Source organism: Haemaphysalis longicornis, unplaced genomic scaffold (genome assembly GCF_048455015.1).
Source record: "Haemaphysalis longicornis isolate Haplotype H1 unplaced genomic scaffold, Haemaphysalis longicornis Haplotype H1 scaffold_2, whole genome shotgun sequence".
Classification (NCBI taxonomy): Eukaryota; Metazoa; Arthropoda; class Arachnida; order Ixodida; family Ixodidae; genus Haemaphysalis; species Haemaphysalis longicornis.
The window spans coordinates 92,037,329-92,049,611 of NW_027526295.1; the positions used below are offsets into that span (position 1 = coordinate 92,037,329).

The window sequence follows — 12,283 nt, forward strand, 5'->3', positions numbered from 1 at the left end:
CACCCCGATCTCCTTCCCCTCTGCTAGTCAACTTCACAAGGCTGTACATCATCCCAGGAGGCTCTTTACCACCGTCCTTTTTTGCGCTACCGATATCCAAGGGAGCAACACCCCAAGCCGCTGAGCCACCACAGTGGAGAAGCTGCTCACATCTACCGTCGCTGCTCCTGCACAAACGTGTCGGACGCGAGGTTTCTCTGTTAGTGCTCCACTCTATACCTGGCCAGCTTCTGACTGATACCGACAATAACGGTCGAGCTCCAGCCAAGGGCCAGCGCGTATCAACCGTGCTCCGTCGCCTTATACATACGTCTCGCCTATGCGCCTCAGCAATGTTGGCTTCCCATGGGGAAGATTACGCACCCAACGCCAGGAAACTAGAAACAGCAGCTTAAAGACGCTAAGTTTCATTACGGCGAACAAGAACAAAGCTTCCAATTTCCGAACGAGGCACCGAAGATCAACCCCCAAAAAACATCCACCGACCAATTCCGATTATCACTATTGACTCGAAAGCCGAAAAGGAAGCCACAACCTCTAGCGCCTGTTTAACGTGACAGATCCTGCCATAAAGAACACGACGACGATCTACGCGAGCCGACTGCCATGATTCCGCACGAGCCTTCATGACTGCGTCCTTTGACATCCAAATATTTGTCGTTGTCATGACTTAGTGGCTCTGATACACGCAGGAGCAGACTACTCAATGACAGCGGATTGTTTGTTGCGAATTTGAACAAAGCTACTATAAGTTGTATAAGTTGCACCTGTCCACATTGTCACAGCGACTGGAAAATGTACGTCTCGCGTAACCATAAACCGTAAAAGTATAGTGGCACGCGGAGGTTGAGTAAAGGCTGGGGTGAATATGGGTCATGTTGAACGGATCGGTGAAGATTGCAACTTGGAGTTGGCGCCATACGTGACTTTGTTCTTATGTAAGAGATACAATCGGCGGGATACAACCGGCGGGAGAGGAGGAAATACCTGGTGATGTCTTTAAAAGCGCTTAGACGTTCCCTTGAAAGGAACCACCATAGAAGGCACGGAGACTGATAGGAGAAACACACAGCACAGCCCCTGGTCTAACAACTTAGTTTTATTAGGTAGAAAGGAAACTATATGCGCATCAGGAATCACAACACAAACAAATGAAAAGCGAGAAAGAACAAAAACACTGGGCATAAATGAGCTACCGAAGCAAAATGTAACAAAAACGAACTGATATGCTTGAGAAAATATCAATCACTACCTCCGCAGATAAGCAAACTCTTTTGAGTATAGCAACACACTCGCTTGGATAACGCACGTGTCCTCCCTTTCTGCAATGTGAAAAGCTACTAAAACTTCACGTGTGATCTGTCGTTCATGTTTAAAGAAATGTCAGTGCCTTGGAAACTCGGTGAGCAGCAAATTCGGTACAGTGTGGTGCCAAATGAGAGCTGGTAGGATCCTTCTATGATAAATGATGCTCACCTAAGCTTACACTAATGCAACGGCCCGTTTGGCCTACATACATCAGCCCACATGGCAGGGGAATATAAACAACTCCCGTTGCGCATGACGCGCAGCGGTTCTAATGCTTAACGCCACAGCCTACCACTTGTTTAAAAGACCTATGCTTCGCCCTATTATCTGCTCTGGCGGAAATAGAACAAAGCTTATTGTGGGCTGATATAGCCACCTGCACACCGTACCGCAACCCTACTTTCTTTAGCCTATGCGTAATTCCATGAAGGTAGGTAATGACAGCAACGTTTCCTTCTCTATTGGCGTCAACTTCTACATCGACATTCTTATTTCCAGAGCTAAACATTATCTTGAGTTTTTCACATGTACCCGCCGCGGTGGCTCAGTGGCTAAGGCGTTGCGCTGCTGAGCACGAGGTCGCGGGTTCGATTCCCGGCCGCGGCGGCCGCTTTTCTGATGGAGGCGAAAAGCAAAAACGCCCGTGTGTACGAGATTTCGGCGCACGTTAAAGATCCCCAGGTGGTCAAAATAAATCCGGAGCCCTCCACTACGGCGCGCCTCATCGCCTGCGTTGCGTCGGCGCGTTAAACCCTACAATCAATCAATCAGTTTTTCACATGTACAAGTATAACGGGGCTGCCGGGAATCTGGACAGCCTTAACTTTACCACTTGGCCTTCAAAGCTATTTCCCATTTTATGAACACATGACTTTCTGACAGCGGAACGCAAGCATGACAAAGCGATGGTATTCTTCACTAGCTTTGAATGACCGGACGAATTGTGCAGCAGTGGCTTCACAGACCGCGGGGCGTACATCCAACATGTGTAGATATTGCTTAGATATTAGAGAGTTTTAGCTAACCGTTTTCGACGGTCCGCTCCGGTATCGGCGGCACGCGCAGCGGAACCGGAGCGTCAGCAGCAGAAACGCTTTTAGCTAACCGATAACCTTATCGCTCTTGAGCGAGGAACATTTGCGCTGCTGGCCGTGCCCTCTGGGAATGTAAAGCAGAAAGTCATGCAAACGAAAATACAAGAAATGCTTTTTCATCCATTCAAATGAAGCAAAATACGTTATCTCTATTTTTTTCCTTCGCATATAATGTAGTCACAAAAGCTGAACTGGGGTCACAGTTCACTAAACAAAAAACTGCTCAAGTTTGAATAGCCAAGACAAGTCTGGCTGTTTTGGGGCCAGAAAAAAGGGCGAGCATCTCGGGCAGCGTGTTTTGCTTGTGATCGTAAGGATGGCTCAGCCTCACAGCATTCTCCAGGACCCGTTCCTTCTCGTCGCACTGAAATGGGACGAGATCGTAGATCTCCTCTGCACAGAAGTGTTCTCCGCCGAACGACGAGACCCGCTTTCTTTTCACGGCTTGTTCGACAGCAACGCGATGGACGATGGTGTGTTCCGCACCCTTTTTCGCTTCGAGAAGGATCACGCCAGGCGATTGGAACGTGCCCTACTCCTACCCGAGGTCATTTACAGTGCACAGAGGGTCCCTGTGCCTGCCCATGAGGCACTGTGCCTCACTTTGCGCCGGCTGGCCTACCCCAACAGACTCTGCGACCTCGAGCGTTCGTTTGGGCGGCACTATTCAGTGATTTCAAGTGTTACGAACAAAGTGTTGGCCCACATCGACGACAGTTTCGCACACCTGCTTCATGACTTGAACAGCCATGTGTGGCTCGACCTTACCGCATTAGAAGCTTTTTCACAGGTAAAAGAAATACTTTGACCGTTTTTTTTAGATTCTTATTTAACATGCTTTAGTTTGCCTTGCAGGCGGTGCATTCAAAGGGAGCGCCGCTCAAGAATTGCTGGGAGTTTATTGACGGCACTGCACGTGCAATGTGCCGCCCGTCAAGAGATCAGAGGCCTTTTTTCTCCGGTCACAAACGCTTCTATGCCTTAAAATATCAAGCTATTATGTGTCCCAACGGGATAATTTGCGAGCTGGATGGATCTTTTCCCGGAAGTCTTCATGACGCAGGTAAGTACTCTTAGCTGGCATAAAAAAATGTATATCTGCAACAGCCCCTCACGTGTACCAAAAATTACTATATTACTGTTGCGCCTTCTCTAAATCATGCCTCTCGTTTCATTTATACTTCCTATATACGTCTCTGATTTTTTGCAAATATTCTTGAGTCTCCTTTCACATCCCTGCAGGATAGAAGAAAATTTGGCGAGTTATTTCCTAATGGCACGCTGTCGCACTTGTAGTCCCATTTTTTCTGAATGTTTTTTTTCTGTGTAACTGGTAGTTCGCGGTTATCACTTTTTACACCCTATGAGCTTTAGTGCCTACTCGTCAGAGCAATGCATGGAGCCCATAAACGGTTGTATTATTTCTGTTACTGTATTCTATGCAAATATTTTAGCCAATGCAAACCAACTGCACGACCCCGAGAACAGGTTCTTATAACTTAGCTGGAGTACTTACCTTTACTTCATTTTCCCTTTTTTTTAGGTATTCTTCGGGAAAGCGAATTGTACGGGAAGCTTGAGAAGCTGGTCCATCAGAAGAGCTACTGCCTTTATGGAGATCCAGCGTACCCTTTGAGGCCGCTGTTGCTGAAACCATACGGCGGAGTGCATCTGAACGAGCAGCAAGTCGCTTTTAACAAGGGGATGAGCCGTGTTAGGCAGGCGGTTGAGTGGGGGTTTGGGAAAATTGCTGGGCTGTTTGCTTTCCTGGATTTTAGAAAAAACCAGAAGCTCTACAAGCAGAACTTAGCACAAATGTACAGGGTCAGCACCATTTTGGCAAACTGCCACACCTCCCTCTACGGATCTCAGGTTTCGCAGTACTTTGAACTTGACCCACCCTGCCTGGAGGACTACCTCACCACCAGGATCAACTAGAAGGTACGTGGACACTGAAGATGCCACTTTAAAAATATGCAGTTTTATTTCAGTCATAAAAGTAGTCTTACAAAGGCCTACAATTTGGCCAAACATATTGCAATGAAGTTTAACTACACCAATTTCGCAAAATATAATGCCATTTCGCAGAAACTATAAAAATGGAGGTAGTTACACCCGCAACAAAGATTAGATTAACAAGAGGCTATATGTTTTCACTCACACTTTCGAAAAGCAACTCAGATTCTCTTTAACAAGTTCCTCGATCCTTTTTTCTTGTTCCTCAAACAGTTTCTTCACCTCCTGGATTATTTCCTTGTGTTCCTGGGCCCTGGAAGACGCCTCCATGTGGAATTTCTTCTCCTCGAGCATTAATTTCCTTTCGTCTAGGGCAAGCCGTTCCTCGTCATGCGCCATCCTTCGCTCTTGGAGGTCCAGTTCGCGCTGCTTGATTGTAAACTCATTCACCTCACGCTTTTCCAGGAGCATCATACCAAGCGTTTGTAGCCCTCGAAGCCCTGCGAGGCATAAACATGGCAAAGGTACTTGTTTTCTATGCTTTTAAATAAAATGCAACCAATATCACGAGATCACTTGTCTTCAATTTAATTTATGGCCACAACACACACAATGCGAAAACGCATAAGACTGATTTTCTGAGTATATATCAAGTCGCATGCGGTAAAAAGTGCAGAAAAATAACTCAAGTAATATATCCAGCTGCAATAGTATGGCAAGACCTTCTGCTTCACACGCTTTATTTTACGCTTGCAAATAGGTGATTTATCTTGTTCGGCATCCCACCTCTTGGCAGGCTTTGTGTGGTAGGTCGCTTTCGTGGTGGTTGCCGTGCAGAGTTTGGAACCGCGGTGTCTGCAGACGGGGTGGTACCACCCGCCGTGACTTCAGTTTCACCTGACTCCACAGCCTCCTGGCTGGCTGGTGGCGCTTCACCTTCATCCGGTGACGGTGCACTTGGCTCGTGCGAATTGCACATGTCCAGCAGCAGATCGCTGACACCAGATGAGTATTCTGCATGAAATTCGGGAACGGTAACACGCGCAAGTAAAGCCTGCGATCACGGTGAGAAATTTTTGCCGCACAAAAAGTTAAGTTCGAGAACTTTTCTAAACTGCGAAATATGTAACTATGCAGCGTCGCAGATACCAAAACAAGAGCTACAATCACGTGATAACAAGCTTAGCTTAGCAAACTTCCAAGTGAGGTGAGGGTGAAAAATAAACGTGAACCAAATGAAAACCATTCAAGCTCTTTTCAGTGAAAGGATGGACCAGAGGGAGCAGTCCATGCGATGTATATTTCAATAAATTCACACGCACGAGTGCAGCCAAATAAACGTCTACGCAGACTACACTTACCTCTGATCTGCTGGCTGTCACAGGGCTGGGCGGATTCTCTCGTCACGAACGACACTGCGTCCACGGTGGCTGCTTCCGTATGTTGTGCAAACGGCGCAGCTGGTCTTTTCCAAATTTGCTGTCTCACCGCCGGCGGGACGCGCACAGTGGGCAGCGCGGCATCCCTCGTTTGCTGCGCCAACAGGAGCTCGGTTGGTTTTCGTTGGGCCGTAGCGTTCCCCTTCCTCGGCTGTGTTCTCGGCATGGTTCTCGGCGCGTAGGAAAATTCCCGAGCAAGGTCTGATACATCTTGCAGTAGTCGCTCTTTCTCCCCGTATTGCTCTTCAGTGCCAGATCTGTACAAAACAGAACGGAAGCGCTTGAGGTGCTGAACGGCGGGCCGCTGATGCATGCTGTCATCACTGCGAGCATGCACCTATCGCAAAATCACGGAATGAAGTTCAGGAAACGGCAACATGAGCAATGAAACTTACTTTCTGAGGTTCACTCTGTCGTTGCGACGGAAGTAACCGATGAGCAGGTTCAACCTCTCTCGGATGCCACGAATTGTCAACGGTCGCGCGGCAAGGTATTCCACATTAGCCAAAACTTCGTCCCACCTTTGCGGTTGCTCGAACGGATTAGCCACCAAGACCTCTTTCAGGAGCGCTATATCTTCATCTACTCGGAACCGCTTTCGCCCTTTCGTCGCTGCCGTCTCAGGTAGTATTCTAGGGACTGCAGTAGTAGCGCTTGCCTCGCTAGGAGCAGCCATCTTGAAACTGCGCACAGGAGCGCGAGCTGCCGTGACGGTCCTCTAAGACAGCCCGGCGAGCGGAGCGGGGCCGCGCTCCGGTAACGCCGCTGGCGACGTAGCGCGCCGCGCATGCGCACTAGCTCTCCCGCTTGCTATCGGAGTGGAGCGGAGCGTCGAAAACGGTCAGCTAAAACTCTCTATTGCTTCGCTAACACATCACGTCTGTGAGGTGCAAGCGCAGAAGTCCGGTGTGTATTAATTCACGGTTGTCCCCGATTGTAAGCAATATCTTTCTTGCTAGTGTTTACCGGTCCCTTCAAAAGGATTTAGGGGGTATTGTGTAGAACGTTTTTCGTTATGTGGAGATTACTTGGTTATTTTTGACGCAGATTCTTGCCTCAGGTAGACATTTTAAAGGTTTTTAAAGAACGAGATCTTGGCCTTAGCTTCACAGTCGAAACACTGAAAGAAGGTTGCATTAAGTATTTAGACTTTACTGTTCATTTTAACACAGGCCCCACTTGTTGGATGTACGCCCCATGGTCTGTTAACTGACTCCTGCAGTATTCGTCTGGTCATTCAAAACTAGTGAAAAATGCCATCGCCTTATCATATTTGCGTTATACCGTCACAGAGTCATGTCTTCATAAAATGGGAAATAGCTTTGACGACCAAGTGGTAAAGTTAAGGCTGGGAACATTCCCAAAAGCCCTCGTAACTTGAACATGTGAAAAACTCCTGAAATTGTATAGGTCTGGAAGTAATAACGTCGATGAAGAAGTTGACGCCAATAGATAAAGAAACGTTGCTGTCATTCGCTACCTTGATGGCATTACGCATAGGCTAAAGAAAGTAGGGTTGTGGTATTGTTTGCACGTCGCTATAACAACCTGCGATAACCTTCGTTCTGTTTCGGCCAGAGTAGATAATAAAGGGAAGTGTATGTCTCATAAACAAGTGGTAGGCTGTGGCGTTAAGCATGTAAACCGCTATGTTTTTTGCGCAATGGCAGTTCTTTGTAGCATTCCCCGGTTATTTGGGCGAACGTATGGGAGCCAAGCGGGCCGTTGCATTAATTTACGCTTGCATGAGCATCATGTATCCTTGAAGGGTCCCGCCACTTCTTGTTTGTCATCATCATCATCATCATCATCATCATCATCCTATCTACGACCACTGCAGGGCAAAGGCCTTTCCCATTATTCTCCAATTACCGTGGTCCTGTGCAAACTGTGACCAATTTATCCCCGCAAACTTTTTAATCTCATCTGCCCATCTAACTTTCTGCCGCCCCCTGCAACGCTTGCCTTCTCTAGGGATTCACTTTGTTAGCATTAATGACCAACGGTTATCTTGCCTTCGCATTACATGCCCTGCCCACGTCCATTTCTTCTTCTTAATCTCTACTAATATGTCCTTAGCACGTGTTTGTTCCCTGACCCACTCCGCTCTCTTCTTGTCCCTTAATGTTACACCTATCATTTTACGCTCCGTTGCCTGCAGAGTCGTTTTCAATTGAAGTTGAATCCTCTTAGTGAGCGTCCAAGTTTCTGCCCCACAGCTGAGTACCGGTAAGATGCAGCTGTCGTACACTTTCTTCTTCAGCGACAATGGTAGGCTGCTATTCCTTATCTGAGAATGCCTGCCATATGCACCCCACCCCATTCTGATTCTTCTAATTATCTCTGCCTCATTGTTGGGATCTGGGATCACAACTTGGCCTAAGTAGATATAGTCGCTTACCACTTCCACTCCCTCGCCAGCTATCTTAAACCGCTGTGCTGTCCCGAGGTTATTGATCATTACTTTAGTTTTCTGCATAATATTTTCAGGCCCACCGTTCTACTCTGTTCGTCCAGTGCGGAAAGCATGCTTTGCATTTCGTCGCCCGCGTTACTTAGCAAGGCAATGTCATCAGCAAATCTGAGGTTACTGAGGTATTCTCCATTACCCCTTACTCCCACCTGTTCCCAATCCAACGTTCGCAATACTTCTTGTAAACATGCTGTGAATAACATTGGAGAGATTGTGTCTCCTTGCCTGGCACCCTTCCTTATAGATATTTTACTGCTCTTCTTATGGAGGATGATGGTAGCTGTTGACCCATTGTAGATATCCTCTAGTATTCTTACATAATGCTCATCTACCCCCTGGTTCCGTAATGCCTGAATGACTGCTAGGGTTTCAACCAAGTCAAATGCTTTCTCGTAATCTATGAAGGCTATATAAAGGGAATCAGTATACTCAGCGCACTTCTGTATAATCTTATTGATCGTGTGAATATGGTTCATTGTTGAATAACCTTTACAGAACCCTGCTTGTTCTTTAGGTTGACTGAAATCTAAGGTTGTAGAAATTCTATTAGCGATTACCTTGGTAAATATCTTGTAGACCACTCACAGTATGCTGATCGGCCTGTAATTCTTCAAGTGCTTCATGTCGCCTTTCTTATAGATTAGGATGATGTTCGCGTTCTTCCAAGGTTCCGGTACCATTGCGGCCATTAGGCATGGCGCATACAGGTTTGCCAGTTTTTCAAGTACAATTTCTTCGCCATCCGTCAAGAGGTCTGCTGTTATCGGATCCTCACCAGGTGCTTTGCCCCTTTCATTTCTTACTTCTTCGATCGTTACTGGTGGGATGTCTATCTCCTCTGAGCTACTGTCTCGTTCGGCATTATCCTGGATGTCCCGGCTACTGTACAGATCCCTGTATCACGCCTCGGCCACTGTGACTATTTTATCCCTATTTTTGATGACATTGCCTTGCTTATCTTTAAGTGAATACATCTGATTTTTCCCCACGCCAAGACGCCTATTCACAGCTTTCAGGCTACCTCCGTTCTTTACAGCGTATTCGATCCTCTCCATATTACACTTCCGTATGTCGGCTGCCTTACGCTTATGGATTAACTTCGAAAGCTCCGCTGGTTTGCCGTTTCCTAATTAGAACTTTCGTCTCCTGTGAAAGTTTGCCAGTATCCTGTCTAGTATCCTGTTTGTCATCACACTGTATCAAATGTGGCTGCTCACCCAATTTACAAAGAACTGAAATTTTGTTTTAACGCGGACTGCAGATCACACGTGTAGTTTTAGAAGCTTTCCACATTGTGGAAAGGTGCGTTAGCTTAGCGAATGTGTTGCTTCACTCACAAGTGTTTCTTATCTGCGGGGGACGTGAATGGCCTTTACCCTCACCAATCAGCTCGCGTTTGGTACACTTTGCGTCGGTCGCACATCTGTGCGCAATGTTTTTTTTTGCTTTTTGCGTTGATTTGTTTGTGTTGTGGTTCCTTATGAATATACATTTTCTTTCTACCTAATAAAACAACGTTGGCGGACCAGCGGCTGTACTGTGGCTTTTCTTCTCCCGGTCGCCTTGCCTTCTGCGCTGGTTCCGTTCAAGATGTCGTTCAAACTCGCCCAACTTGCCCTACTCCTGTAGACGGTCCCGCGTGAACTGAGCAGCGTGGTAGGGATTTGGGCTCTCCCATCTCGAAATACGTTTTCGTGCATTTTTTTTAAATTTTTTTGAGTTATGCAGGGCGAAGGACAGCTGTGCGCCGTAGAGATGTTTCTTAAGACAATATTTTGTACATTCAGTGCAGCTGGTGTAGAAAGGTGTCGTCTAAAAGGATTTTTCTTGGGCCGAAGCGTGACGCGGACGCAAGCGTACTTTGTCATGCAGCTTGTAGAGGACCATTCTATGGCCTCTTGAGACTCCCGCATGCACTATACAGTGAGAGAAACACAGTTGCCAAAGCGGCGGTTATTTAGGAGGCCTATGACCTCAATATGATCTTTTACAGGTGAAGAACCTGAGGGGGAAGCACCACCGTTCTCACGGCACACCATCGTGTAAATTTAAACATCTGTGACCACAAAGTTCACAAAAGTTTAACAGGAACAAAAGAAAAGGTTGAAGAAAGGTTAGAGAGCGAGAAAAAGAAAGACACACGCACCGTGTAAATAAAAACAGGTGTGAAGAAAAGGCTAAGAGAATGTTAACATAAACAAAAAAAAGGTTCCCAAAAGGCTAGAGAAAGAAGGGCGACAGAGAGAACTCGTTGAAAGCCATGCTGCGAATGCGCGAGGACCATTGGATTGGATTGAATTAGGTTTGGATTAGATTTGATTGAAATGGAGGGAGTTGGACAGAAATGATTTGAATTTTTTTGCAATTGATTTATTGGCATTGGACTTAATTTGATTAGATATTGATTTAGCAGTAGTAAGCACTCTCACGGGTGATTTGTACTGAATTTTGTACTGAGCACGCCCGGAAAATTAAACGGCCTTCTCGCACATATTATTTCGAACCGCAATATTCATTGTCTGTTTAAGGATTCTCTATAATTGTATAATAAGGTCTAATGTTTGTACCTGAGCACAAACTCTGTATATTTGTTTACGTTTTGTACGTTTGTATATATTGCTCATTTATCAGTAATTCATCTGACGTTAAAGGTAAAACAAATTAAGTATATCGCAATACGCTTCCTTCACTTTATTGGAGACCAAGTTTTAACCCTGTGTTGCTATTGGGGCATTACAATCATGATGCCTTTATATTCAGACGCAATTGACTCTAGCAGCTGCTGTGCGTGGAAGGCCGTGACATTTACTTCGTCGGGATAAGCAATGCTCCGTAATTCGACAGGAAGGGTGTTGATGATATGTACTTTGACAAGCAAGTTGGAGCAGAAAAGGAGTTTTGTAAGGGCCTGAAAAACATCAATATCCGCTGCTTCATTTTTAAAATAAAAAAAGCTTGGGTATCTATACACTTTTAGTAAGACCGAGCACCACTACCAGAGAAACGGCGTTGTTGATTTGGTATGTAGATATTTACGACAGTTTATATGTCGTATGACAGTTTACTTATATGTATGACATATGTCGTATGATAGTTTATTTAGTATGTGCGTATTTAGGAGCGTATGTAGATAAGATGGAACATTTGTATCCATACTACTACGCATGATGATGTCAGAGTAAAGTAGTTGTTTATAAGAGTGAAATCTGTGCAATTAAGAGAAAGACTCAAAATATTTCAGTAGGTTTATTATTTCGTTGAATATAAAGTTTTTAAGTAGACTGATCTGTAAAAGACCGCGAAACAAATTCACCATTAAAGGGTTGTTCCAGGTTTTAATATAACTCTGGACAATGCGGAGCAAAATGTATGAAGAAAAGTCCGCAATGTACTCATATTTAGTGTTTGTCTGTAGAGCAGGATTGATATTGTTTTCTTCACGGCGGCATAAAGGTTTAGGCGTAGTGGATAGACCATTATTAAGATAATCTTTGTTACTTTTTAGGCTTCTACGCGCATTAAAACCAGACTCAGTGTCTCTCTTGGATCAAGCAACGCTGTAATACTGCTAGAAAGCAAAAACCACAGGACCTTTCTATGTTATCCGGAGCGAACCGTGTCAAACGCAAAACAACAGAAGGCCCTCTCTGCGGCAAACAACGCTGCGTCGGGGCCTGATATATTAAGCTTGAAACGCGAACAAAAGAACTTTCTCTTGACTTAACAAATGCAGCAAAAGACATTAAATCAAAAAAGAAGGTTAAAAATGAAACTTTTAGTACCACCAAGCTGCTTGAACATGCATTGGTTGCTCTTCTCTCGACATGCCTTGTCTTCACGGGCAAGAATCGACGTTTCGGGAGCAGGATTTTTCTTTGCCGGGTCGCCTGTATCACTGTCCATATCAACTCGCTTCTGCTGCATCTCTTTCTATCAGTGGTTTGAAGAGGCAAGTGTTGGCACCACACAACACACTCCTGCGATATATGTTGCCAGAAGAGGCCTGTAGAGTA

At 45.6% G+C, this 12,283-nt stretch overlaps 1 protein-coding gene across 1 annotated transcript in view; it reads right to left on the bottom strand.

The window, feature by feature from the left end:
- Nucleotides 1-4,369: 4,369 nt before the first annotated feature.
- Nucleotides 4,370-12,283, bottom strand: part of LOC144168160 (uncharacterized) — a 29,697-nt gene continuing 21,783 nt past the window's right edge. The window contains exons 4-7 of the mRNA XM_077697202.1: nt 6,193-6,318; nt 5,720-6,054; nt 5,145-5,372; nt 4,370-4,858 (exon numbers count right to left, since the gene is read on the bottom strand). Of these exons, the coding sequence (XP_077553328.1) occupies nt 4,560-4,858; nt 5,145-5,372; nt 5,720-6,054; nt 6,193-6,318 (988 nt within the window). The 3' untranslated portion in view covers nt 4,370-4,559. The remainder of the gene's footprint in view (nt 4,859-5,144; nt 5,373-5,719; nt 6,055-6,192; nt 6,319-12,283) is intronic.